We start from the raw sequence: 27,883 nt of genomic DNA, 5'->3' as shown, positions 1-27,883 counted from the left end.
GACAAGTGTCAAACTCTCTAAGCTTCAGCTTCCTAATCTATAAAATGGAGATTATATTTGTCTACCCGACAGAGTTGGTTTGATGAGTAAAGAGATTATTTCCAACATTTACCACCACATCTGGCACACAGAAGGAACTCTACTAGTGTAGTGACTATTATTTGGAACTATATTGGTAGAAAGATATGTGTTTTTCAAGTGGATAAACAGTCCCATTAAAATCTTCACTGGGTGAGACACATCACTGTTAATTTCTGCCTACCTATTAGAAGGGGAACATATAAAAGTTATAGCATGTCCAAAGAAGGGCAACTGAAATGTTCAATTTCATATGATTTAAACACAGAATATAACTCAAAATTTGTATATGTTCTAGATATTGGACCAGGCATTGGGATGAGAAACATGACTTACATTTTACGCTTATCTCCAGGGACTCAGAGAACAGTAATAAAGCTAGGTACAGGCAATCAAGCTGCAATTGTATGGGCATTTTAAAAGAAGAAATTTCTCATAATCCAAGAAATATTCCTGGCAAAGCGAAGAGTACACAGGTAGAAGCTGGTGTATTCAGGGTGATGGCAAGTACTTGGAATGACTAGATGGCAGGGTGTGCTGAAGAGGGGTGGTGCTGGAAACAGAGATGGGCATCCTTTCACAAAGGGCTTCCTCACTGGCCATGCTGGGGAGACTGGGCTTGATTCCAGAGGCAACTGGAGAGTTTCAGTCTAGGGGACAGATTTCATTCTATTAGAAAGCCCACAGGGTGGCTGCAGTGTGGAGATGGGATAAAGGGGTCTAAGACTGGAAGCAGGGGATGAGTTGGGAGACAGCACCAACCTGAGTGGTAAGGGGAGCCTGAACTAAGGTGGTGGCTTTAGGAGTAGAGAAGGGGAATAGTGAAGACAACATCGAGACTTTTGTTTAGATAAATCATAGTTCTAATGAAAAAGAAGAAGATGGATCATAGTTCTAATGGAAAAGAGTTCCAAAAATTCATCTGGAAAATCAATTTATCAAAATTTTGGTAAAGAAAATGGCTACACTTCAGCTTTAGAAATGATGAATTTGAGGTGACTGTGGGAGTCTGGAAAATTCCAGGACATACCTATATACAAAGGACTGGAGCTGAGGAGACAAGTCAGGGATGGAGACATTATTGAGACTATTGATGACAAAGCTCTAGACATGGATAAAATATTTCAGGGACAGTATGTGGACACAGGAAAGGGCCAAGACAAAAGAATGGAGAACATTTAAGCAGTCCCCAGATGAAGAGACCTTCACACAGAGACTGAGAAGAAAAAGTCACATGGAAAGGAGAAAAACTGGGAGAGAAAGTTAAAGGAACCAAGACAGGAAAGAAGTGGATAATGGTGCAAAATGCTGCAGAAGTCCAACAAGAAGATTAAAGGATGTGCATTGAATTTAGCAAATAGAAGGTTGTTATGATCTAGTAAAACTATATAAAAACTATATTTAAAAAACTATAAGTTGCAACGTGCTTGATACATATTGAATCCTAATAGTAGGATTCAGTAAGTATTAGAATATGAATATTTAGAGCTCCCTGGAAGAGGAATAAACTGTGAATTCTCTTACACAGGAAATGTCCTGGCAGAAGTTGACTTCCTGTTACAAGAACTATCAAGAGAGGTTTCCTGCACTGAGCAGGAAGTTGACTAGGTGTCCTTGAAGATCCTTTGTAACTCAGAAAGTCTATGAAACCTAAATAACCCTTTCTAAGGCAGAACTCAGGAAGAGAAAAACAAAAAGTTGAATAATTAGGACTCTCCCAAGAGATCAAAATAAAACATGTGAATGATAGTATATACCTCTAAGAAAACATCTATTAGGTCTTAGATCCGACATGGAAAAAAAAAAGATAGGATTTTCAGGGGCCTATGAATAATGCAGAATTCCTTTGAAATGATAAGTTTCAATCATCTTCAAGAAGATATGCATTACTTTTGTTCTTTTCAGGGGAAGATATTCAAGTACTAGATACTCTGTGTGGTTGTGTTCATTTACTGTTTGTAATGTTCCACTTGACACTCTCACTGCCATCTGCTTCACAGCGAAATACACGTATATATCATTATAGACTCTGTTTTTTCCTAAATTGAAAAGCTTGCAGTTTTACAGACCTGGGCTCTCATCAAACCTGTGTATCTCTTCTCTTAAGTATGCATTAGGGTTATATTTAATCAGTCCAAGGAAGGCATTTGTTAACAAAAAGAGGCTAATCAATTTGACACTTATATGTGAGATTCAAGGTCTAAATTTACTTTATTTCTCTAAATGGATACAGAGAAAAGAGGCAAATGCAGATCACATACAAAATCCCTTATAAGTAGGAATTCTGGAGGACCATCGAAGGAGCCACCTTCCCTGCTTTGGGGCCATCTGGCTCCCACAGATAAAATATCCAGGGCAGAAGGCTGCCTAATGCTTAAAATCCACCTTAACTTTCATTACAAGGATGTGAATGTTGGCATTTCCCTAAAGATGATGGCAAGAGGTCCCTCCCTCAATTTTTAAGCCTTTAGGAAGGTATATAAATAACTTTTAAATCAGTTCATCATTTTTCTTGTCACTTTTTCTCTCAGCTCTATCAAAGACTGTGCAGTTCTGAGGTGTACAGCACTTTTCTTAAGACCTATAGCTCCCACAGCCAGAGAAATAAAAAAGGCAATTCAAACTTGAGAAAATAAAGAGGTAATTCAACCTCAAGAAAATAAAAAAGGTGATTCAAACTCATATTCAATCCAGTTGGATAGCTCTTGTTTCATCCTTACATGGTAAGTATGCATCTCTAGAAAATACAGACATTTTCTTCTGTAGTTATAATGCCATTGTCATGTCTAACAAAATCAGTGATAACTCCTACTAGTTCATATTAGAAATTCCCCAACTGTTTCAAAATTTACTTTTTACAATTGGCTCCCTCAAACTAGGGTTCCAACAGGGTTCCAACTAGGGTTCCAATATGTTGCCTTTGGTTGTTCTGCCTCTTAGATTTCTTTGACCCCGGAAGTGATCATCATCACACTCTCCTTTATTTTTCCTCATGCCGCTGACCTGTTGAAGAAACCAGGTCAGCTGTCCTGTGGAATGTTCCACATTCTAAACTGGTCTTGCTTTTTCGTGGTGTTACCAGAAAGTCGTTTAAATATGGATTCTTCTGCTCTTTTTGCAAGTTCCTTTATATTCCTAGTTTTCAGGGAGTCTGAATTCTTAGAACCTTCTGATCGGATGCCCCCTTTGCAGACAGTGGGAGAATCCACGGCCAGGAGTCTCTGGAGCAGTGTTTCCCGAAGTCATCTGAGGACCATCATCACATCTCACCTAAGTTCCTGCAACAGTCTCCCACCTTGTCTCGCTTATTCTTTTCTTGTCCTCCCATCACCACCACCCCCTCCCTCTCTTCTCATGACATCCAGCACCATCTTTCAAAATGGAAGTCAGACTCCTCTCTGCTGAAAACTTCTCCAAAGATTACACTTGGAATAAAAGCCAAAGGTCTTTATCATGACCCGCCTGGCTCCAGCAGATCTGGTCTCCGCCAACCTCTCCACACTATCACCTACTATATCTCCCCCTTGCTTAATGCACCTTCTTTTGGCGCCTCAAACACACAGAACTCTTTTCAGCTTCAAGCCTTGGCAGTTGTCTGTTGATTCTATCTAGAATGCCTTTCCCTCAAGCATCTGCGCGGCATGCTTCTTACCATCATTCAGCAGGTCTCAGCACAGAGGCAACCCCAGAGGGCCCTACCTGCACCCCAACCAAACAGGCCACCACCACTCACACCCCAATTTCAGCATTTTACCCTATTTATTTCCATTATAGTACTTCCCACATCTGGAACTGTCTAATGAGTTATTTGTAATTACTTATTATCTTTCATAAATCTGTTTTATTGTTTTCTTAAGACTTCCCCCAACTTGATGTTTCCCACATAATAATTTGCTTGTTTATTGCCTGTCACTTTCCCTTTGAATGTAAGTACCATGAGAGTGGGGAACTTCCCTGTCTTATATCTCCAGCATGTAGCAATTGTTCAGTAAATCTTGCCAAATAAATGAATACCAAAAACTAGCCAGATTGCTTATATACAGGATAGATTCCTAGGCTGCAGTCTCTTAAGTGATTTTTATTATGTTAAAAATTGCTATAAAGTATATGCTATAAGAAGAGCTAAGCAAACCTCACACTTTATATTTCTTAAAAATCAGAATTAAATAATATTCTTCATATTTTCTAACCATATATTTTAGAAAAAAACCCCAATATTCTCTATCTTTGTAACCATCATATTTCTTATATATAGCAAACAATCCAACAACAAAATGACTTATTTTCCCATTGCTCCAAAGCTAATATGCTCTCATTATTTTATAAAAAGAGAAAACTATATGCATTATTGTACATTCACTTAATTGATTTTTCACAGAAGCACCACTATAGCACAGTTGAATATTTGTAGTACAATCATTATGCAATTTATATATCAAGAGAGAGGTCATAATTTATTCAGTATTATCCCCGGTAATTATTATTGAGCACTGTAATTTTCAATACTTAAAGGCAAGTGTGTTCTCTGAATCCAACAAAGGAAAAATACTCACTAATAGAGTAAATTAACATAATGGACTCTATGAATTAAGCTAATGACTTGTTTCTAAGTCTGCAACACAAAAACCAATGAAATATAATAGATTAGAAAATTACCACCTTCATCACTGTTGACTGACAAAATCACAAGCACAATTCTGTAATCACTTACTTCCATCAGTAATTTGAATCCTTCTCTTTTCTTGATTTCTTCTACTAGGTACCTAAAAAAAAGTCACAATAATATTTATAATCTGCAATCTAAAAATTCCATGAACATGGCTGACATACAATAAAACTATAATTTCTGATGCAGAGACAAGGCTTAGAAATAAGTGAGGGCACCAGGGCCTGTTGACTCAGAGTAGTCCAGTGGAATTTCCCTCAGAGTATGCTGGGAAAAAAATGTTAAGGGAAGATTAACCTAGGATTAGAGGCACCGTCCTTTAGCAGATGCTCTGGAAATAAGTGGTAATAATGGTAATTTATATACATTTACAAAGTACTTACATTTGCATTATTTATTTAAGAAACAGATAAGAGTATCAGCATATTTATAGATGGAGAACTGAGGTAGAGAGAATAATAGTCCTCAATATTACACAATAAACTGTGGTCAGATTAAGAATTAGAACCTAATTTTCCTGACTCTTAGATCCTGGGAGGTATTCATAATGCAACTATTTTTTTCAGTCTATGTATCATAAATGTAGCATAAAAATTCTGAAGCATATTATGAGCCTGACACCCTAAAGAAAGAAGGATAAAGCAGGTACTGAAATAATTTGATTAATGTCTGCAAACAAATTTCCCCTAAGTAGTAATTTTAAGTAAATGGTTAAGATTTTTCTATTCTGCATGATACGTTTCTGAATAATTTATTAGAGGAGCTTGATGCTGATAGTTTATTAGAAATTGACTAGATTAACACAAAAAATGTCCATTGGTATTGTTTTAGTAGTCAACTGAAAAAATTCAATACATTCAATTTCAATAAAATGAGAGATTAAAAAGGTAAGAAATGCAAAAAAAAAAAAAAAAAAAAGAAATAAGTGAGGGTACATGTACAGGCACAGGTTTGTATTTAGACAGACACACCTGAGCCTACTGCAATCCACTGGGGCCTGAGTAAAAAGGTACATCTCTTTGATGAGATGATGTCTATCTTACATGTTAGCATCAGACTTCAACCCAAGTGTGAAAGCCACACAAAGTAGATTGGATATATATCTCATTCATATTCTAGATGGGGATTTAGCTTAGGTACTTAAATTATCTAGCTGGCTTGGGGGTAAAAGTTTTTGGTGTGTAGTCTTGCCTGTGTGTTCTTTTAAGATCAAGGAAGTGCAACACCATCCTTCCCAAGGCCGGGCCAGAGGGAAGAAAGACTGATCACTGGTATCATGCTAAAAGTAAGTAGGTTGTAGCCATTGATAGAATGTCTATGAAGTTATCTTGAATGTCAGGGAAAAAAGAATTATCATGCCATAAGCAAAGGGCACAGCTACATGAGATATGGAATGTGATGGAGAAAAGACTAAAATGACATTGAGAATGTAGAGTAAATTAACACTGACTCTGCCTCACTGGGCTTGGTTATTGTCTAAATAAAAAGATAAACCTTCTGAACAATTGGCCTTGAAAACTAGTGATTTGTTCATGAGCTTTGAAAAGTTCATAACACTTGACCTAGTATTTCAAATTTGGGGGTCAAATGTAAGGAAATGATCGGAGGTGCTGACAAAAATGTACTTTCCAGGGTATTTTGTAATTTTATATGTTATAGCCAAAAAGAAAGGAAGGAAGGAAGAAAGCAGGCAAGCAAGCAAGCACTGGCTTTGAAAATCCTGTCCGGTCATATGGAATTATGGTCCCATCATATGGAATTGATTGTGTAACTAAATTACATATATTCAATTAATATTTAAGGGCAACAAAGAAATGCTCCTCTTTGGACCTCAATTCCCTTACCTGTAAAACTGGAATAACACATTCTGATTTTCCAATCTCAAAAGGATGTTGTAAAAAAAATAAATTAAATCACATGTAAAAAATTGTGTAGAATATAAACTGTGGAAATGGGGGATTATTATTACTATGTTTATTTACTAAAGGACATTCTAGAATGTGGATATGGAATACACCAGTCAATGGGATGAAGTTCTTTTTTCCCCAAACAATTTTTTTAGCTTTTTGCATAAGGTTAAGTATTGGTGCTTAGCATACAGATTATATCATCTTTAAATTATAAAATATCTTAAAAAATCCTATCAATATTAACTGGATAATATGAATCTTTTATTTTGAGCAATAATGTTGTGACACCACACACGTGCATGCGCATGCACACACACACACACACACACACATACAGAGATTCACAAAGTATTTGATGTTCTTTCTACATACTCCTTTCCCTGAACGTTTTTTCAGGAGATGTCATGTAGCTGTAAAGTTTTTACACCGTTAGCATACTGCCTAACTTTCGATAAAAGCAATTCCAATGGTCAATAAACATTAGAAAAGATGCTCAAGATCACTGGTAATCAAAGAAGTGCAAATTAAAATAACAATACTAAACCTGTTGCCCACAGGACACTGGAAACAAATTTAAAGAGGGACAACATCCAGTGCTAGTGAATCTGATAGAAAGCTGCTATAAACCTTTCAAAATTACTAATACTCGTGGCTTCTGATCCAGCAAACCACTTATGAGGTGCTGGTCTACCAGGAAAACCTCATCAACACTAAGACAGATAGATAGAGAGATGGAGAGAGAGAGAGAGAGAGATAGATATATAGATGCATACACAAATGTTGCTGCATCTAAACCTACATGTGCATGCGTATGTGTGTGTATTCCATACGGAATAATTAGAAACAAGATTAATATCCAGAAATTGGCAAAGGGTAAAATAAAATGTATTATAGCAACACATGTACTACGATGCAGCTATTAAAGAGAATGGATTATATCCACTTCAATTAAACCACAGGGATTCTCATGATGTATTAGTAAGAGATGAAAGCAAGGGACTGAGGAATGTAGATAATATGATTCTGCTTTTTAAGAAAATGTAAAAAAAAGAAAAAGCATAAGTGATCCCTCTCCTCATGTATATATGAGCTCGGAATGAAGTATGGAAGACCACATCCTAAAGACATCTTTGATGTCTACCTGAGGAAGCGAGAAACAGGATGCAATGGGGAGGTAGGGACTATTTACTCTCTTTATATCTCTGCAAAGCTTCATAGGTGTGGTTACTCATAATTTTTGAAAAGGAAATTAATAAAAGAAAAAAATACAAATCACAAAGCAAAATAAATAGACATATACAATCTTTATCTATACAAGGAAAGCTTCATGAACCCTATTTTTCTTACCTTTTCAGGCACAAATATAATGGCAATCTGCTAACTCAGTGCCATGATTCCATTCTGAGGGGGCCTGCACTAATCCTGGATACCCCCAGGCTATGAAATCCAGGGAATGACTCTAGAAGATTCTAGTTCTGCAGTTGATCAACTTAGTGATTCTAGGCAAACTCCTCAGACTCCCTGAGCCCTCCTCAGTTTCCTCATGCACATAATGGAGATGTGGAACTAAATTTGTAAAATCCTTCCCCAACAGATTAAGACTGTTAAGATGAAACTTAGACACACTGCCTATAGTCTCAGTTTAAAATATCTGTCAAACCGGCTAACACTGCTCCTGGGAGAAAGGCATCCTAAGGCAGAGCTGAATCATTTCAGTTAAAACTCTGCTCTTTGCTAACCACGTGGATCTGGGGTTTGTGTCTGATCAATGCCCCCATGCAGTCACTCTCAGAACCGTAAAGCCCAGTGTAACAAACACTCCAACTGAACTGAGGGTGGAGGTGATTTGGATAAAGAGTTATAACAATAATAAAAGGTTTACACCAGACTTCCCAAACTATGTTCCTTGGTATACCGTGTTAATAGGTTTCCCAAATGAAAGGGTTCCATTCAAATAAATTTGAGCAATGCTAGGCATATCCATTAGATTGCTTTTGCTTAAAATTAGAAGTGTACTTGACTTAATTCATGAGAACATTTATTGAGCTGGTTGGAAAGTTCAGTAATGTCACCAAGAACCAGGCATTTTCTATTATTTTGGCCTGCCATGTTCAGAGTGTTAGTGAATTCACTTGTGTTCACAAGATGGCAGCCACAGCTCCACACATCACATCCATATGTGACAGTGTCCCAGGAAGAAAGAGAGGAAGCTGGAGCAAAATGCATTTTCTCTTAATTTCTATTTAGGTAAGAACATTTTCCTCAGAAGACTTCATAGAATTCTTCCTGTATCTTATTAACTGAACCTAAGTCATATATCCATCCCTAAGCTAATGATTGGCAAAGGGGATAGGCTTAGGCCAATGTTCCCAGCTGGAATATTGTTATCTATATAAAATTGAGGTTCTGTTGGCAAGGAAAAAGGAAGAATGGTTTTTGGATGAACAGTCAACAATGTCTGTCTACTGGCTAAAGTTTAAAATGTTTCTATATTACAAGACCCTCAGAGTCTTTAATGTGCTAATGAACACTTTGAACCTCCAAGAGGGGACCAATGTATTGGTTAGCATTGTCCAAACATATTTGACTGTGGAAACATTTTTTGGAAGAGCATCTATTAAGATCTTCTGGAAGTCTATTATCCCACGGAGCGTAGGTTCAGAAATGCTAGCATAAAGTGCCTCTTCTATAGGGTACCTACCCTCTTCTTAAATAAATGCTTAAATGAAATGAGTTTTGGGGGAGGGATCCAAATAAGGTTTAAGTCACTTCTGCCTACATTCATAGGATGATTTATTCCTCGCAACTTTTCAGTATATGGAAACAGCCTAAAGATAAAATACATTAAAAAAAAAAAACAACTCTATTCTTATCTGATACAAGCCAGAAAAAAAAAGATATACATTGAGTTTTTTGATAAAACTCAGGAACCATAAAACACTTCTACCAAAAGGTATCCAGGTAAATGCGTTCAAAAAACAACAATAGTGTCATAAAATTCACAGTCCTTCCCACTAAGCTTAGCAAAAAGAGAGAAGAGAGAGAAAAATACACATTAGTAAGTTTTCACCAATCCTACTGGGTGAAAAACTCATTTTATTAAGATCCTGGCTTAGTTTTGAAATGTACATTAATGAAATCTTGCTCTGAAACATTTCCCTCCTTAGTTCCATGAGTCCATTTAACAGTTGTGCATTTCACTTGCCCTTTTGCAGGTCATACATTCCTTTCCAGAAATAGCCTTTCCAGTCCCTTTCTCAATTCACCAGCCACTTGGAGTCTCCCTGGAGCGCTCTGGACCAAGTGCCTCTCCCAGTCTCATCTCATGTGAAATTTCTTCTGATGCAATGGAACCTCCCAGAACTCCTGGGATTTTTTTCCATATGCTTTCTGTATGCTCTGCATATATGAGAACACATTGCATGGCATGTGTGATTCATCACAGATACCTACATGCTACATTTTACAGCATTGTGATGTTTTTAAAATTACAAATATAAAGAAAACAATGAAAACGTTGGCCCTTCTATAGTCTTCTAGACTCTCTCCCTCTCCTCACCTAGAGAAATACACTAGCAAAAACTTGCCTTGTGTTTCTGCTTACCTTTTCCATACTAGTACCAATAAATCCCTCAGTATTCATGCAAGTCAGTGAAATGAATTCCATCTGAGAGATTACAGAGATTGCGTGTCAGAGGAATAGATAAATGATACACTGGAGACCTAGCAACATAGCAGAATGGGAGTTCCTGACCTGTTTGCTGTTCTTGAAAAGACTTACGCACATGACTCTTCTAGATTTGCTTTAAAACTTACCCCTTAGTGAATATCCATTTAACTTGAGTGTTGTAACAAAGGCCTACAAGGTGCCCTCAGCAACCAGTAGCCCTGGGTATTGTAACACATTTTCAACTTTTCTAACTAGATATCAGAGATCACAATCACCTTGTGCCCGAAATGGTGGTTTTAAACCTCAGCCTTGGGCTTCCCTGGTGGCGCAGTGGTTGAGAATCTGCCTGCCAATGCAGGGGACATGGGTTTGAGCCCCGGTCTGGGAAGATCCCACATGCCGCGGAGCAACTGGGCCCGTGAGCCACAATTGCTGAGCCTGCGCGTCTGGAGCCTGTGCTCCGCAACAAGAGAGGCCGCGACAGTGAGAGGCCCGCGCACCGCGATGAAGAGTGGTCCCCACTCGCCGCAACTGGAGAAAGCCCTCGCACAGAAACGAAGACTCAACACAGTCATAAATAAATAAATAAAAGAACGTGAATTTCTTTAAAAAAAAAAAAACAAAAAAAAAAACCCTCAGCCTTCTGGGTTTCAATTATGCTTAATAATCACATGCTGCTTTAGGTTCCCAATGTCACTGGTTTTCCAACAACCAAAGGAGAAAGCAAGTTTTTTGTCATTAATATTTCTTGAGAGAAATGTTCTCTCATCCACTGGAATGACAAGGGTCAAATGAAAATTAGGGAAAGCCTTAGAGATCTTCTAGGAACTAATTAGTCCCTTCCTGCTGGATTTCTGACAACTCATAAAACAGGAATCATTGTCCTCTTGAAAAGGTCTGCTCTTGCTTTCCCAAGGGAAGAGGGAACATCTGATCAGGGTGATGGCTGTCCACTGGTCCATCAAAATCTGGTGCTTAAATCTTAAAGTCAATACACAAATTGTAAAACTAAGTTCCATTCAGATTCAGGAACATGGAGATGTTGTTTCTATGGAATCAGTGCAATCCTTACTGCAATACGCCAGGGGAAAAGGCTTGCACAGCCTTCTCTGTGTTTAAGAGACCTGACCTAGGTAGGGCCTGTGGGAATGGACATCTTATCTACCTAAGGCTGCTGATGACAGATGTGTACCACAAATAGTAACACAATTGTCATCTGCAGCTTTACTTTGCTAGAGTTGTTATCTACTGGAGAAAATCATACTTCTTGGAAACAAAACAGTGTTGGTCTGACCTAGAAATTAAGCCAAATAGAGTCTCTTGACAGTGGATGAGAATCATTTTTATTAGGTAAACTCTAAAACAAGTGGCTGCAGGTCAGTAGGCTTGATGAGAAATGGTATTTTAACTCCCACCAGCCAGTGGTTTGAACCGATTATGCTGGCTCATATAATCAATGGTAGTATAGAGTTAGTTTGTACTGGCTAGTGAGAGCCAATTGTTAAATAATCAGAAATTTACCAGCCGCGACTGTTGGTAGCTTGCAATTTTCCACAGTGGGAATATTTACACCATGGAAATTGGCAGACATTACAAATTGGGGCCTTTTTCCCCTCCTGAGAAACAGTTTACCAGTGCACAACTGCACATAGGCTCCAACTAACAGAATAGACCTCAGAATTCAGAAAATGTTTCCTCTTTCCTAAAAAGCAGAACCACATTCAATTTGAAAAGACATAAAATCATGAAAATAAAGCACTTGTGTTGCTAATGTGAAATAATTCTTAATCCCAGAGAAACATTCTCCAAGTTTATAATTTCACATTCATTCCAAGTGACATGCCTAAAAGGACTCTTCCTTGGCACCTGTCACTGGGGATGGGGGAAGAGGATGGCTTTTGCCCACCCCAGGAATGGACTGTTGGATATGAAGAATGTGGAAAGTTAAGGCAAGAAAACCGTTATGACTAACGGCATGACAGAAAAGGGATTATTTTAAATATAGGTCACAGAGTCTGCAGTGACGTTCGCTGAAATGTTAATTCAATTCAATTCAACTTGACAAACATTTATAAACAATGTGCTGTTGAACTGAATTGAAATGTTTACATTTATCCTCCTGTGATATTTCTCTGCAAAATTAGGAAGTAACCTTAGACTATAAATTAAATTCCACCCTGAGATGAATGTTAACTTTGTAATAAATACGATCATCAAATATTTACATCTAGCCTTGTTTCAAGACACCTGTCATCGAATTACTTAGCAGCTTTGATAAAATAATGCAGTCTACCATACTTAAATAGTATGAGAAAAATACAAACAAGGGAACAGAGCTTTCTGAACTTTTAGTTTAATGGGCAACTGTGAATATTTATGGTAGACAGTTTCATGTTTTCACCCCTGTGTAGTTATCTCCCCACTTCTGACGAAGGCACTTTATCCCTGCTTCTAACAGAGGTACACTCCTCACCCAGTGTCAGTATATTCTATATACGTAGGAGGAGTCGACAGTCTTCCCAGTGTCAAGGGAGAGCATGTGACTCAATATCACATTTCCCTGACAACAGTGATTGATTCAGATATGGACATTTGCCTCATTCAAAAGGAATTAAAACTTTCCTTGGGATTGTTGAGAAAGGAGCACTCTTTCCTTTTGACCTTGAAGTTGAACCTGGGAGGCTATAGATCTGACCCTCCTGGCAGCTACCTTTCTACAGAGGAATAAACTGAACATGGAGGAGAGCAGACCTGATTGATGGACAGAGATTAAGGCCTGGTGATCTTGTTTAAGCCCCTAGAATAAGCCATTCCATAGTCATCATTACACTGGCTTATCAGTAACATGAGCAAATAAATTACCTTTCTTTGTTTATAATGCCTTGAATGAAGGTTTCTGTTGCTTACCAACACACACAGTATTTACAGATTTTTCAAACTACTTTTTAAACCAAAATCACCAGAATTGCTGACTTCTAATAGTCTTCTGAAAGTGCCAAAGCCGTCTTTTCCCCTGTCCTTATATCTAAGCCCTTCGCCATGTAATCTTGCAGTTCTTTCTGCCTCTTGACATTGAGTTTGGCCATCTGACATTGAGTTAGGCCATCTGATCTCCTTTGGTCACTGGAATGCTAATAGACATGATGCAATCAGAAGCTTAAAGTATGCTTGCCTTCTTGGGCTTCTGTTACCACCATCACAAAACCAGGCTCTGGCTGGCCTGTTGGTCCAAGGAAGATGCAAGACATGCAGGCGGGAGACCCAGACACTCCTCCTACCCCCACAGCCGCCGCAGGATGAGATGAAGCCGCTCCAGCCAACTTGCAGACCTCTTAGAATAAACGACTGCTGCTTTAAGATACTGGGTTTTTAGACAGTCCTCAGTGATGCTCAGAGCATCACTGTCACACAGAGAGGCGCACAGAGCACCCATGCCACTTCCCTATAGAGAGAGGAAATTGCTTATGTCTCTCAGGAGACACTGCAGGTTTCTGCAATTGAAATATGAACAGGGAGTAAAGAAGGAGAGATTATCCAAACCAGAGATCACAAACTCTGATGCTTCTAGTGGCCAAGCAAGTAAGAAAATAATAACTAATAAAACCCATAGAGCATGTGGCATATGCCAGGCACCATCCTGGGTGTTTTACAAATATCAATTCATTTAATTCTACTAACAGTTGTTTGAGTTCGAAGCTGTTGTTACTTCCATCTTACTGGGATGCAATGGAGGTAAAGAAAGTTTTAGCAACTTGCCCAAGTCACAAAGCTTGTAAATGGTGGAGCTAACTTTTGAGTCCCGGCTATTAGCATTCTGTGCCACAGTAAAATAGGCTCAACAAAAACCAGGGGGCATGGAGAGCACTGTGGGTCTCCAGAGTCAGGCATCACCATGTTCAGTGCCTTGTCACCAGGTGGGACTGAGAGCACTCTGATCTTTTGAGAGAAACCACGAATCTAGATTTTTGACAGTCTCTGTATTTAAAAATATTTGGAATGTTTAAATGTTTGATTTTTTAAAACACAATCCAGGTTAACCCAATGGAGCTCAGGCCCAACAAATCACATTTAAAACTACATTTGGCCATGGCCTGCCATCCACACACACTGGTCCAAGCTTAGCAGCAGAGTCCTGCTCTGGTGGCAAGCACCCAGCACCTGTATCTCAAGAGCTTTTCTGGTGTCGTTGAAAGTGGTTTCAAAAGCTTTGTCCTTACGTTACAAGAAGGCAGCAATGACGGTGCTTCCACATCACCTTTACCTGTATGTCTTTCCACCAGCCCCACATTCTCACAGACTGTCTTTTCGGGTCCTTGAAGTCACCAGGATCTCTCCCACACCCAGAGATTTGGGCCTGGTGCTCCCTCCTCCTGAATCAATCTTCTCCCCTTTCTTCATTGGGTCTTAGCTGAATGTCACTTCCTCCAGGAAACCTCTGCCAACATCCCTCAAGAACATACTAGGGAACCCTCCCGAGCGCTTCTGGAGTACCGTGTACCTCCCTTTACCCAAAACTAGGTGCACCTGTATTTTATCTGCTTTGTCACTTGGATGTATCTCTCACTAGGTTGGGATGCTGAAGGGCAGAGGGTAGAACTGCTTTGTTGGCAATTCCTAACACATACTAGGTACTGAGAAAATGGTTATTAGATGAAAGAAGGAATACATATATGGAAGAACATCTTTCTGTTAGACACCCATGGACACACACATACACACACACACACACACAGAGCAAGTACCTAGATAAAGCAAGAGCGCGATTAACTTTTTCTTCAAGGCCTAATGTGCCCAGGGCCTTCCAGGTCATCCAGAACTTGAATGCGTCTGGTCTTCTGCTACATTGGATAGACTTGTCGCCCGTGTCATAGCTGACATCATAGAATTTATCCTGTTGGAAGAGGTAAGATGCCTTGGCAGAGTAGCATTTCTTAAGAAGGTCCTTTCGGGGAAAAAAAAAAAGGAAGAAAGACAAACTGTAAGACTGTCCATTTTAGAATGCAGTTGATTTCAAAAACACATGCCCACCAACAAAACCTGTATAATATTCTATCACTTTGTGCCCAAAGTATTTGGTCTCGCTCTGTGACTGCCCTACGTCAGGAACATTAGGTGTGTATTAACTTTGAGACACAGATGACCCGTTGTGTTTTCAAAAAAACCAAAAACCCCTCAGAGTTGAGAATGCTAAGTCCATCTTCACAGTTGTATTGATGAGTATTAAGAAGCTTTGAAATGATCATATCATCATCTGTATGACATATGACATCAAGATGGGCCAATTTCTCAAGATGAAAAAAAAATTTGTCTATAACTCACTCAAGGCTCTGTATTAGAAAAAAAATACCCAACATATTGTACATACTTTATACAATTTCATAGGCAAAAAACTAGGCTTTTAAATCCAAATCCTTTTTTCAATTCATATCCATATTGAAAAGGCCAGAATTGACAGTAACCCAGAGATTAAAAAAAAAAACCTGAGAAAAGAGCTTATGGAAGAGTCAAACAAGAACCAACACGTTTTAACCACCACTAAACAGCACCTACAATTCCATAGAATTGGGGGTGGGGGGTTGGTCTCACACTGGTTTTATTTGCAACCAAATTCAATTTGCATTTACTGACTGGTTACTTCTCTCTATGATTTACCCTGGGTGACAATTTACCCTGTTTATTACCATTCTAGAGTCTTTACTTTGACCTCAAATTATTAGAGTTTAAGCCCTATTTCCTTCAATGTCATGTGGGATCTAAGAAATCCCAGGTATCCTAGCCCATCCTTCACAGCCCCACAATCCCCTGAGCATCTTCACTCCTAGAGAGTACCCATTAGAACCTTCTGTTTCCCTAACATAACCAAACTGCTCAATGCCCCTTAATCACTAGATCATGCCCCATTTGTATCTCTGTTCTCACAATTTGCTTCTCTTTGTCTCTGTTTTAATGTATTTGATACACTTGAAAGAATAAATGCAGCATATTTATAAGTTGTGAAGTTTACTAACGCTGAACACAGTCGCCTCTCTTTCTCTAGGTCTGCCTTTCCTTTGGGTCCCATCTCAAGTTCTGCTTCCCCTCCAGCTTCTTTATCTGCCCATCCCCTTGGACTCCCTTCTTCTTTTCACATTTGACTGCATTTGTTGCCTTTGCTCCTGTGCTGCCCCTACTAAGTGAGCAGCCCCACATATTTTCTCCTCGTGAGGCCAAGCAGCTTCTTGAGGGCAGGAATCATTTCCTGTCCATGTCCACATCCACAGAACTTAACACCACTGGGCACAAAGACCCTCACTAAGCAGTTAGGGTGAGGACACCACCTCCTATATTCTGTACTTCTCCCACATCCCCCTGACATTTAGTATGAACAAAATAAACACAGATACAAGAACTTCTCATTTGGTGCATCTTCCAAACTTTAACAATGCAGAACCATCAGTGCTGTACAGGAAGCTATGGAGAAACTCCCCACGAGTCACGGAAGTCCTAGAAAATGATCCCTCCTGAAGAAAGAATGTATTACATGCCTCATTTGAGTGATCAACATGTACTTAAAGAATAAGGAGAAAATCTCAAGGTATCACATTCCAAACAAAAGCGCATATTTGTTGTCTTAATAACAATACTGTCTTGCGTGGACACTAATCTGGGTATTATATGCTCCAATACCAGAAAGTATGATTCTATACTACGTAAAAAATGATATACCAACTATAGTCAAGAACTCCAAAATCTGGCTCATCCAGTATCCAAAAGTAAACTGATTTTAAAATAATAAAGGAATACTAGTAGGCCTTCAGCCTGGCTCTGATGGGTAATATTGGTAGACACAGGGGAAGAGGAGATTGCCCCGACCTGATCATTAAGGTAGAAAAAGCCCTTATTCTTTAATCTTTACTATAATTCTATCATCAATCTCTCAACTCTGATCACAGCTGCCACCACTGCATCTCCCTACCCTCAAAGGTCAGGAAATTTGGTTACTGCTTCCATAGCAACTACAGCCTGACCATATATTATAACATTAAAAGATCACTGCAGTTTAAGGACAAAGCACGCGCGTGCGCACGCGTGTGTGCACGCGCACACACACACACACACACCACACACTTGTACTTGCATCATGATTATAAATTTACTTTCATCAACCATGAAAGATTCAAAAAATTCCCAAAGCAGATGAACTTTGGACATGTCTTGGGCAAGTTTCAGTGCCTTCTGCTAGTGACTGAAAGGGAGAGGAAGCCCATCCATTAGAGGAAGACAAATGGCATCATCACAGACAAATGGAGAAGCAAAGAGCCCAGAAAGCATATCGCACGCAGAATGAGTGATTACCCTGTAGTCATGACACTGTTGATCTCACTGCACTGAAAAATCCTCCTGTCTTGTGAAGGTTTCATAAAGAACAACTAAAAATATTTCGATATTTACTTTATCAAAATAAATGAAAACTTTCCTCCCAAAGTCCCTGCTTTGCATTTTAGTTTCTATCTTTGTATTAAAATGGATGAACTGTCTTTAGTTTTAAGATAGACATCAACTAAGAGAAGATGTTCAGATATCCAGAGAAAACATTTTAGAATAAGTATGGTAAAAATTAACATTTTTGAAAACATTTAATTAGTCACTGCTGTGCTATCAAAGAGAAGGACCATGTTCATCTTGCTCATCTTTATATTCTTAATCCTAGCAGGACAGTAAATACTAGTTATCCAAATTCTAGAAAGAAGTATTCAATGAGAATGCCAATTGCTCCATATTGTGATAGCGTCTCAAACAGTTCTCAGGAATTAGGAGACATTGGGTTAGGATACACACAGTGACAAGCGAAAGAAATGCAATCAAAGTAACTTAAGCAAAAGGGAGAATTTTTATAGGCGCATATATTTAACAATCCAGTCATATATAACCTTCAGGCACAGTTGGATCCAGGATTAAATCTGCAATCTGTCTTTTTCCTCTTGTTCTGTTTTCTTCTGTATTGGCCTCACTCCTAAAGCAGAAAGCTGGGAGGAAGCCTTGGAACAGTGTCTTCCAGTAGGACCTGTGAGCCCAGGGGGAGGCTCTGTTTAGAGAGTGATGAGAAACGTAAAAGAGGTAGCCTCAGCTGGTGACGCTACCCAAGCCAAGAGACCACTGGCCTCCCAGCCTCAATCTCTTCTGAAACCAGTGGGCAAGGGAGCCCAGGAAATGTGGTTCCCAGCAGTAAGGTCCTTTGCAGAGCAAAGCTGAGGAAAACTGGAGAATGAATTATACAGTAAAGAGAAATGACAAATGACAAGCACACTACATGAGTGCAGAAGCCACAACACTCCTTTTCACCTAGCATGTAACAGTCATGACCAGAGCTAACATTTATGGAGTCCTTACTGTGTGTCAGGCACTGTGCGTGGATGAACTCATAAATCTCGTAACAACCCAACGAGGCAGTTCTATTATTTTTCAATGCCATTGCACATGTGTGGAAACTGCAACCCGGCGAGGTTCAGTTAATGACGTAAGATCATGTAGCTACTGAGTGGCAGAGCTGGGTTTCAAACCGAGGCTGCTAGGATTCAGGGCGTGAACTCTTTACCCATTATACTCTACTCTCTCTGCACTGGAGCTTAAATATTTGTGGAGGAGAGGGACCTGTAAAAGCTCATGAAGAGTTCTTGAACATGGCAGCAGAGAATATACCACAACAGAGGTCAAAGCAACTCACATCCTGTTTCAGATTCTTACTTTGTTCCTGTAAATACGACTTCTAGTCTTACTAGTGTAATATCTTCTCTGTAAAGCATTTTGAGATTTTTTTCTAAATACTTGTGACTGGTGATACTTAATTTATCACCAAAAACACATCCTGGATTATGAGGTTACGTATTTTCATTGTCAAAATTAGCTAAGCCATCTTTGATATCCACAGGCCAGACCAGATTCTGCAGGCTCTTTCCAAGGAGTCAGTGACTACTCACAGCCCTCACTTCTTGCAATCATGTTTTTTAGCTTAACAAAATCTCCTAAAAACTCTTCCCGTATGGCTTTTCACATAATCTGTCCCATATCACCATTATTTACATGCAAGAAATTGCCTAAATGCCTTAGGAAATGGGTGTATTAATCATCTTTGTACTAATTAAGTCATTCCAAAATTAGGTATTGAGGACTTTTATAACAAGCACTATGATGACAGGAGCTTAGATATATAACCCCAGGGAGGTACAACACATCTAGGCTCATACTTGTTGATCGAATGTGCAAAACTAAATTTAGACTGTGAATAGCAGGAAGGCTTGGTTGCAATCTAGAATACAAAAGTGAATTTTTAACATGATTATAGCTTCTGATGTTGTCTTTATTTATTTATTGAGGAAACATTTTGAGAGCCTGAATATATGCCAAAAGCTGTGCTAGGCACTGGGGCTGTAGTGGTAAATGAGAACGTCACTATTCTTAAGAACTTTAAGGTGGAAATGGGAACGGAAAAACAGTCAGTTAGAGTACAGAGCAAGACCAGGGGAAAGAGCAAGGTCTAAGGAGCAAGAAGGAAGGTCATCTTTCACTAACTTAGAGGCATTACAGGCATTAGCACACACCACTCCCATATTTTCTTCTGAAATGTCAATCTTCCTTAAATTCGCCCAAACTACGGGTTAGAATGAGCGGATTTGGAAATGAGGAGGCTGAACTAAAAGACATTTTTAAGAAATGCAACTTAATACTTTTAAGCAGTGATGGTACCTACAGGAGAGGGTAAAGTCAGGCTCAGTGTCTCAAAGAATGTGTAAGGGCTTCTATAAATAGGCAAGAAACATTTGATAGCACAGAGAACACTTGGCAATACCTCTGCGTGCCCTACACACATTTAAAAATAGTTCTATCAGGCTTCTCTCTTAGGACAGATGGAGATTTTCTGATCTTCCCCAGGCAATTATCAACATACCTTCTCTGTTAAAGATTATCTAAAACAGTGTTTTTCAGTCTTTGACTACAACCCACAGTAAGAAATTATTTTTCAATAGTGACAGCATCCACTCTAAAATACATGAAACTGAAACAAAAGTTTCTTGATAGAGTATCCATCATTTCTACATGAAATGCATACTGATATTTTCTATTCCATTTTATTCTCACTGTTCATTAAAAGGGAAAATAAAACACTGATGTGACTTACAGTTGACTATATAACTCAAGACCAACTAGTATGGTGGTTCTTAACCCAAGTTAATATTAGAATTATCTGAAGAGTTTTTTGAAAAATAGCAATGCAGGGTCCTTACTCCAGATCAAAAAATCAGAATCTTTGATGTGGGGTAAGGGCAATGCTATTTATTTAAAAAGCTTCCCAGGTGGCCCCATTGTGCAGCCATGACTGCAAAGCACTGCTCTGATGGGTCTTGACCTTATGTTGAAAAATCCTGATCTAGAAGTTTTGGTCGGCATTACATTCACATTGAATCTAGAAAACTCTCAAGTGTTGAGTTTTCACCAAAGCATATAAACCAGGGTGATTATCTGCCTTCTTTTTGTGCTGTGAGTGCCAATCATCAAAGTTTTATTTGTGTGTGAATACAAGTGAAGAATGACTTTAGTCCATGCAACTAAATAAAGACCATACAGGTTCGATATGAATAATGCTGGAGTCTTCACCAGGGGGGAAAATGCTCCGAGCTATGAAACATATGTCCAAGGATTTGGTGTGGATGTGATGTGCAAAAAAACCCCACAACCTTAATCTATTACACTTTTCGATTAGCTAGGTGTTTGTGATGGGGGACAAAGATTCACTTGTTTTTGGAAGCTTAATCATATCAACATGGATATGAGTAAACCTCGCTCACTCAACTGAGATCTTGCATTACTCCCATCTCTGAGTTTCTACAATTCTACCTGATATATATACCTATTGTCACCCTTCTTGTTGCAAAAGGGAGTTAAGGCAGCTTACAAAAATACGATATGGTGGGATTAGAAGAGAAAAGGAGGAAGGGGAGGCAAGAGAGCAGGGAAGGTAGGAGGATGAAGGAGGTGGGGAGGAGAGGGAGGAGGAGGAGGAGGGGAGGACACGGGGTCCATTCCAACAGAAAAGGTGATGTGGAAACACGATGAAATGTGGAGTGACATCTGTGCACAAAAGGCACGCCAGGAGAATGAAAGGGGACAGATATTTGCCAAGGTCTCAGCACACCCGGTCCCACAGGCACAGCAAAAGCATCCAGGCGTCACTTGCTGCTTCTGAGCGCTGAGTCTTGACTGTGAACTGCAAGTACGTCATGCTGCCCCATTGCCTCACTCATCATTCATCTGTAATTTGAGGATAATGACATTGTGTTGCATCCCACCTCCCGGGGATGGATATTCACGGCACAATGTTTAAGTGAATGTCTGGAAGAAAACATTTATTAACTCAAGACATATTTCTTCAGTCTAGATGGCTTAGTTGCCTCTCTCCAAAATAGGTGGACAGACATAGACGGAAATGAGGTCTTTCAAATTGGACAAAACGGACACCGAGCAAGTGTGCTGCTTTAGACAGGAGCTATGAGAGCGATTCTACAGCAGGAGCACAATATTTAACAAAATCAATCTATGTCTCCAGCTTATTGCAATGCTGTTCACAGGGGCACGTTCAGCACCAAGGCTGCCGGTCTACATTTCTGGGAGTTTTAGCATCCTTGAGAGGTCTGGCCTCTGAGGCCTGGAGCACAGGTAAGAGATTGATTTTGCACAGGGAAATGCTACCCAGGAGGGCCATTTCTGAAACACTGTTCCCTGATTTTTGTAAAAATCCCATGAAAGGGTTGTTGGAACTTGTTGATATTACCATAACCATGGGCAATCCCACAGAAAACTGGCTTAAATAATAGTTTGAAACGAACTAGGAAGCACTTGGTAAAAACCTTTGAATAGAACCTAGGATGTAGTGAACAAAAGCATTCTTTTCCCAAAGACTCATGATAAAGTACAGAAAAGTGCTTTTCCCACTGTACACATGGACATTTGTCCACACAGAAGAATCTGTGCATTCACATGTGCCCTCAATCTGGAGAGAACAAGGAAACAAGAAATGGCATGCACAGGATGCCCAGCACATGGCTGGCAGCATACTGTGCGCTTTTGGACATTCTCTCACTCAAGGTCATATCACTTCTTCAAAATGGGAAGTGTCTCCATTTTCCAGATAAAATAATGGAATTTCAGAGAAATTATGCGACTTGTCAAAGTCACACAGGGCAGAAGCAGAGGCAGAATTTGAACACAAGTCTTGCTGGGCATCAAGGGCCCTAGGTGGAGGGAGGTATGCACTGAGAAATCGTATTTAAGCCCAGAATTTCCTAGTCAAACTGTGGTCCCAGAGCGTGGGGAAGACAAAGTCCTCTCCTCTGGAGGTTCTAAATCAGGGATGGGCTAACGAGTTCTGTAAGCAGCCAGAGAGTAAATATTTTCAGCTTTATAAGCCATGTGATCACTGTCACGGCTATTCAACTCTGGGATTATAGCATGAAAGTAGCCACATGGGATCCTTAAATGACCAGATCACACATTCTCCATTTCGGACTGTTTAGAACAGGTCAGAAATCAGGCAGTAACTGGGGTGAAGGCTTCACCCCGACTCTTACCCCGTATCCTCAAGCCCTCGAGCAGACCTCTGCTCAGAACCTCTAGGAAGGCCCTGTGCGCTGCCAGGTCCAGTGCCCAGAGGCACAGGAACTGCAAATGAACCACAGCTATCTTTCTTCTCCCAGCTTCCCCAAATCCATGAAATTGGTACAGTGATGAGGGGCAGCATATCTTCTCTATGATTTCATGTAGCCTGGCACCGATGAATGACATTTTTGGTCCTAAATAATTAGGATAAATGCCCTGAATGTAAGTGATGTCCTGTCTCAAGGATGCCTAAAGCAATGGCGGCTTTGGGGGACATCCCCATGTAGGGAAAGTTAACCCCCACGGGTTCCCATCACTTCATTGTTAAACTCTACAGCCAATATCAGACTCTACAGTACACTGAAGATTGCTGGCTCCATGAAGTTAACCTCACCACCCACCAAGAGTGAGTCAATCCCAAAGCACTATCTTTTTAAATTAAAGAGACATATAAAGAACTTCACTCCCCTGGAGGTTTTCCTCTTGGATTTCAACTGAACCCCTTAAGTGAAAGGCATCCTATAACTCTCATAATGGGAAAATAAAATCTGTTAAAGTGACTAACCTTCTAACACTTGCTGTTGCTACCTCACTGGTAGAAAACAATCTTTTTCTTATTATATATAAATTCCTGGTTCTCAGTAGTTCTGAAAAAAGCTATGTATTTCATTGAATTTCACTACATCTCTGGCAAGTTGGATATTGAAATGGCACAAAGACGCTGACAATACTCTAAATGCATGCATTGGTATTTCTGTGACTGGGTGTCGAGGGTTTAATCCACACTATGGTGCTGTCTAAAACTGGTAATAAAACAGAGGAATAATATGCCAAGATAAGATCCAAAGGACATATAATAGTGACATGTGCTACTCCGTGACAAGGGCATAATGAAATGTACTGGGGAGAGAGTAGCCTTATAAAAAAGAAGCCGTGAACTTCTTTCTGACAACTGCTGTGAGCTAGAAACGGGCAAGATGCAATCCATCTACCTTGTTCCATTTCAGTTTCTGGACCAGGTTTAAAACTCAGGAATCCATTAGTAAGTTGTCACAGCAAGAGATGGAAGACATTTATAGTACACAATTTAGGCTCTCTGCCTGGTTCCCAGGGACCCCTTACTTCCCTGCTCTCCCACAGAGATGGTCACATCACACCTTTCCCCTGCCGCATCCCCCTGGTCCCAGCTTACTGGACCAGAGGTGGAGAAGACAAGGGATTTGGAATGAACACTGTGAGATTCTGATTTAGCTTGTGTTCGTCTTTTGGGTAAAGATGTAAACATCATACTGTGAAGTGCCAACTTTTACCTGTCACATGAACTTAAAAACAAATAAAATTGTTATGAATTTCAAAATGATATCACTTTGGATATGCAAAAATGACACTTCACTTTTCTTTCACTGAAAACATTTCTGATTTGGAGCTATGTTTATTTCCAATGCAAACTATTTAATAGGGTCACTTCCAGAAAAACTCAAAGCTCAAACTGAGTGATTTCTCAGACCATATAGACATAAAACATGGGCAATCGAGATTTTTCCTCTGAGAGTTTTCTTCCTCTTACTTTTTGTTTAACATTGTTGGGACTTTCACAAATGCCGCTAAGGAGGGTTATCAGATAAAATACAAAACCACCTATTAAATTTGAATTATATACAAATTTCATATAAATTCCTAAAACCCAAAATTTTTAGAAAAAGTATTATGCCATGCAATATTTAGGATATACTTATAATAAAATATTACATGCCATTTATCTGAAATTCAAATTTCACTGAGCAGCCTATGTTTTCAATTGCTAAATCTGCCGACTGAAGCTAAGGAGGGGACATCAGTTTCTGCAGTGTGGTCACCGCTGTCCTTGTGCTGACCACCTGACCATCTCTAGCTCTTTCCAGATGCTCTTTCCTGCTTACGTCTAAAAACCTGCCTTGGGCTGTGGTTGTCAGATCACATGAGTCATGCTCCTTGCTTCTTGACCCTATTTCTAGGCTCCCTTGTGCCCCCGGTTCATTTTCAGTCACTTTCAGTTGCTCTTCCGACCAGCCACTGTGAAGCCTACAGGAGAACTGGGGGTATCTCAGGCACTCTCATGCCTTGATATACCCGCTTCCCATCTCTATTTAATTTCTGCTTTCCAGTTGACATGAGAGGTGGGAGAGAAGGGAGACTTCCCAAATCTCTGAGCCTCACCTACAACTTGGGCCAAGAAAGGAAAGAACCCACATATTCTATTTACAGGGAAGTTCTGGTTTTTCTTGAACCCCCTGGGTTTGCTTATTCATATTTAATACTTGGTTCTTCTTCAAACACTCTTCTCCCCTCCCCAAACTTGAGGACTCTTTATCTGCTTGGGAAAGAAAATGCAAACTAAAAGTGGATTCTGGATGATAAGATGTCCTTTCAACTTTTGAGTTTAAAAGGTAAAAATTCATCACTCTTGATCTCTGCTTTCACTTTGATTATCTGACTACAATAAAACAAACCAGAATTTCATAACACATCTTAAGCACTTGGGAAGTTAAAATTACTTTTATAAATCACCGTTGGCTCGAAGAGTAAATCAACACTGTGATTATAGATTAATTGGGAAATAATTTAAATGAGAATACTCTAAAACAAAATTTAAGGAGCTGAGCCAAAACTGCCCTCAAATGTAAAATAACATTTTTACAGAACAAAAACATAAAGAAGCAGGAGTAAATGAATAACAATTAAATAAACAATAAAGATGTGACTTGAAAAAATAAATGCAAGAAGTGATTCTTATGGAGAGAAGATAAGGTGAGCAAACTAAGAAAAAATATTTTAAAAATTAAGACTTCAGGCAAGGATATAAGGTAAAAATTAGATGAAAATGATGATATAGATTCTACTAATATACTTGAAAATTTCAATAAAATGTATTAAATATTTGAGAAAATGTTCTTGAAATTGATCAAGCAGAGCATGAAATTCTTAACAGTTGAATAAAAATGGGAAAATAAAGAATTACCTCCCTCCAAATTTCTGAACAAGAGTTTTATGATTGACTTTTCTCACCATTTCTAAAAGCTGATGATCTCTATGCTCTCACAATTATTCTAAAACAAATAAGACAGTTGAAAGCTGACAGTCAAAATACAATCTAACCAAGATAACGTGCACACACACTCGCGTGCATACACACACACAGAGTAGATTAACTGTATGTATATAGAGGCCAAAATCTAAGTACACAAATCCATTAATACATTAAAGCAATTTACTGCAACTAAATGAGGTTAATCAGTAATGTAGAAAATCAATGAACGCACATCTAACTTTGTTCAGGAGTAAAATGATAGAACTACCTTATCAGATATTAAAAAGGGATATGGTAAAATTCAATGCTCATTCCTAGATCATTTCTCAAGAGGATTTATACAGAATGTATATCTTAAGGCAACTTTAATAAAATCACAAAGAAGATAAAAATGTCTTCTATTTACTATTATTGCTGAACATATTTTTGGAAATTTTATCAGTGCATTATAATTGCAACTGATATGAAGCAAATAAAATATATTAGAATATTAGACAGCAAACAAAATTACAGTTATATACTAATATTATTATATATTTATAAAATGCAAGAGAATAACTTGAAATCCCTCAGAACTAATATGAAATCTGGTAAGATAATGGTGGTCATAGTTAAACAAATGAATAATTTTAAATGAAGATTTTATAAGCCCAAGTGCCTCTGTTTTTTAGATAATGAGAGGGGGTAGGAGTGGGTAAAGAAAGGAGATGCTAGTTATAGAAGCAAAATACACGAATCTGTATCAACACAGATACAGTAACATATTAATATTCATCTATCAAGAAAATTTTAAATGATTTAACTTTGACTGGTGGGTACGAGTAATTTTTATATTCCTAATTATGCCTGACACTATGCTATTTTGATCCTATATTGCTTTAAAAATGGAAAGAAAATACCAATAACTGATATTTTAAAGGTCACCTCTGTTTCAATTAAGTTTTCTAGACCAGCTTCTTCAGCAGAGTTGTTCTTTCACTTGATCTACATTTCCAAAACACCTGTTTTTTACTCGATTACATAAATACAGATATTATATTTTAATTATTTGCTTAAAATTTGTTTCTTACTATCCCTTGAGTTCACTTATGATAGGGAGCATGTCTTACTCAACCAACACATAAGAGGCTGCACACATTTGCAGGTGGAATGAAAGGGTGAGCAAATTAACGAATGCTCATCCCCACTGGCAGCACTGAATAGCAGCTGATTATTAAAAGGCCAAAGCCTGACATATATCAATGCTGGTAATAAAAGACTAGATGAACTTGAAATGCCCCTACTGAAAATAACAAGAAAGGCTGGAAAAAAACATAAAAACTGCATCTAATAAAAAGCGTAGCAGACCTACACAAGGCAGAAGTAAACGTCTGGGAGGTACAGGAGAGAAGTGGAGCTCAGAGGTGAGCCAGAGATGCTTCCACCCCAGGGGCATGTTCAGACTCAGAAGGGCAGCTGCAACAAGAGTTAGAGTGCGGAGAGGTGAGGGAAGGGGCAGTGTGGCCTCCACGTGTGGGGACCTGGAGTATCATCATCACTTTTCCTCCTAGCAGGCATTTCATGGGCTTCAGGAAACAGAGTTCAAAGGTGGTCAATGTAACAAGAGCACTAAAGCAATCCTTTCTCTTGTTTAGGACCCAAAGGTCTCCACTGGAAAGAGAGGTCAAGATTATACTCTGAAGACCCAGAGAATCTTTAAGCATTGGTCCTGGACTGTTAATCCCCCCCAGTTGCCCAGAGAATGAAAATAAAATCCTCTGTAAAGAAAGAGAGCTTCACTTCTAGTTTCAAATTATTCCTGAAGGTAAATTTTTAAATAAAATATTCAGTAAACCATCAAGGATTGTAAGGTACCTCTCTAG

The 27,883-nt window shown here is 39.0% G+C and overlaps 1 protein-coding gene across 2 annotated transcripts in view; it reads right to left on the bottom strand.

Annotated features, from left to right (window-relative positions):
* Positions 1-27,883, bottom strand: part of GADL1 (glutamate decarboxylase like 1) — a 183,228-nt gene that overhangs the window by 80,201 nt on the left and 75,144 nt on the right. For both annotated transcript variants that reach the window (XM_057554013.1, XM_007191535.2), the window contains exons 12-13: positions 15,067-15,266; positions 4,790-4,841 (exon numbers count right to left, since the gene is read on the bottom strand). In XM_057554013.1, coding sequence (XP_057409996.1) covers positions 4,790-4,841; positions 15,067-15,266 — 252 coding nt within the window. The remainder of the gene's footprint in view (positions 1-4,789; positions 4,842-15,066; positions 15,267-27,883) is intronic.

This window comes from Balaenoptera acutorostrata, chromosome 10, assembly GCF_949987535.1.
Source record: "Balaenoptera acutorostrata chromosome 10, mBalAcu1.1, whole genome shotgun sequence".
Lineage (NCBI taxonomy): Eukaryota > Metazoa > Chordata > Mammalia > Artiodactyla > Balaenopteridae > Balaenoptera > Balaenoptera acutorostrata.
Note: the sequence above shows the minus strand (reverse complement) of the source record. Positions and strands in the feature narration are given on the sequence as shown.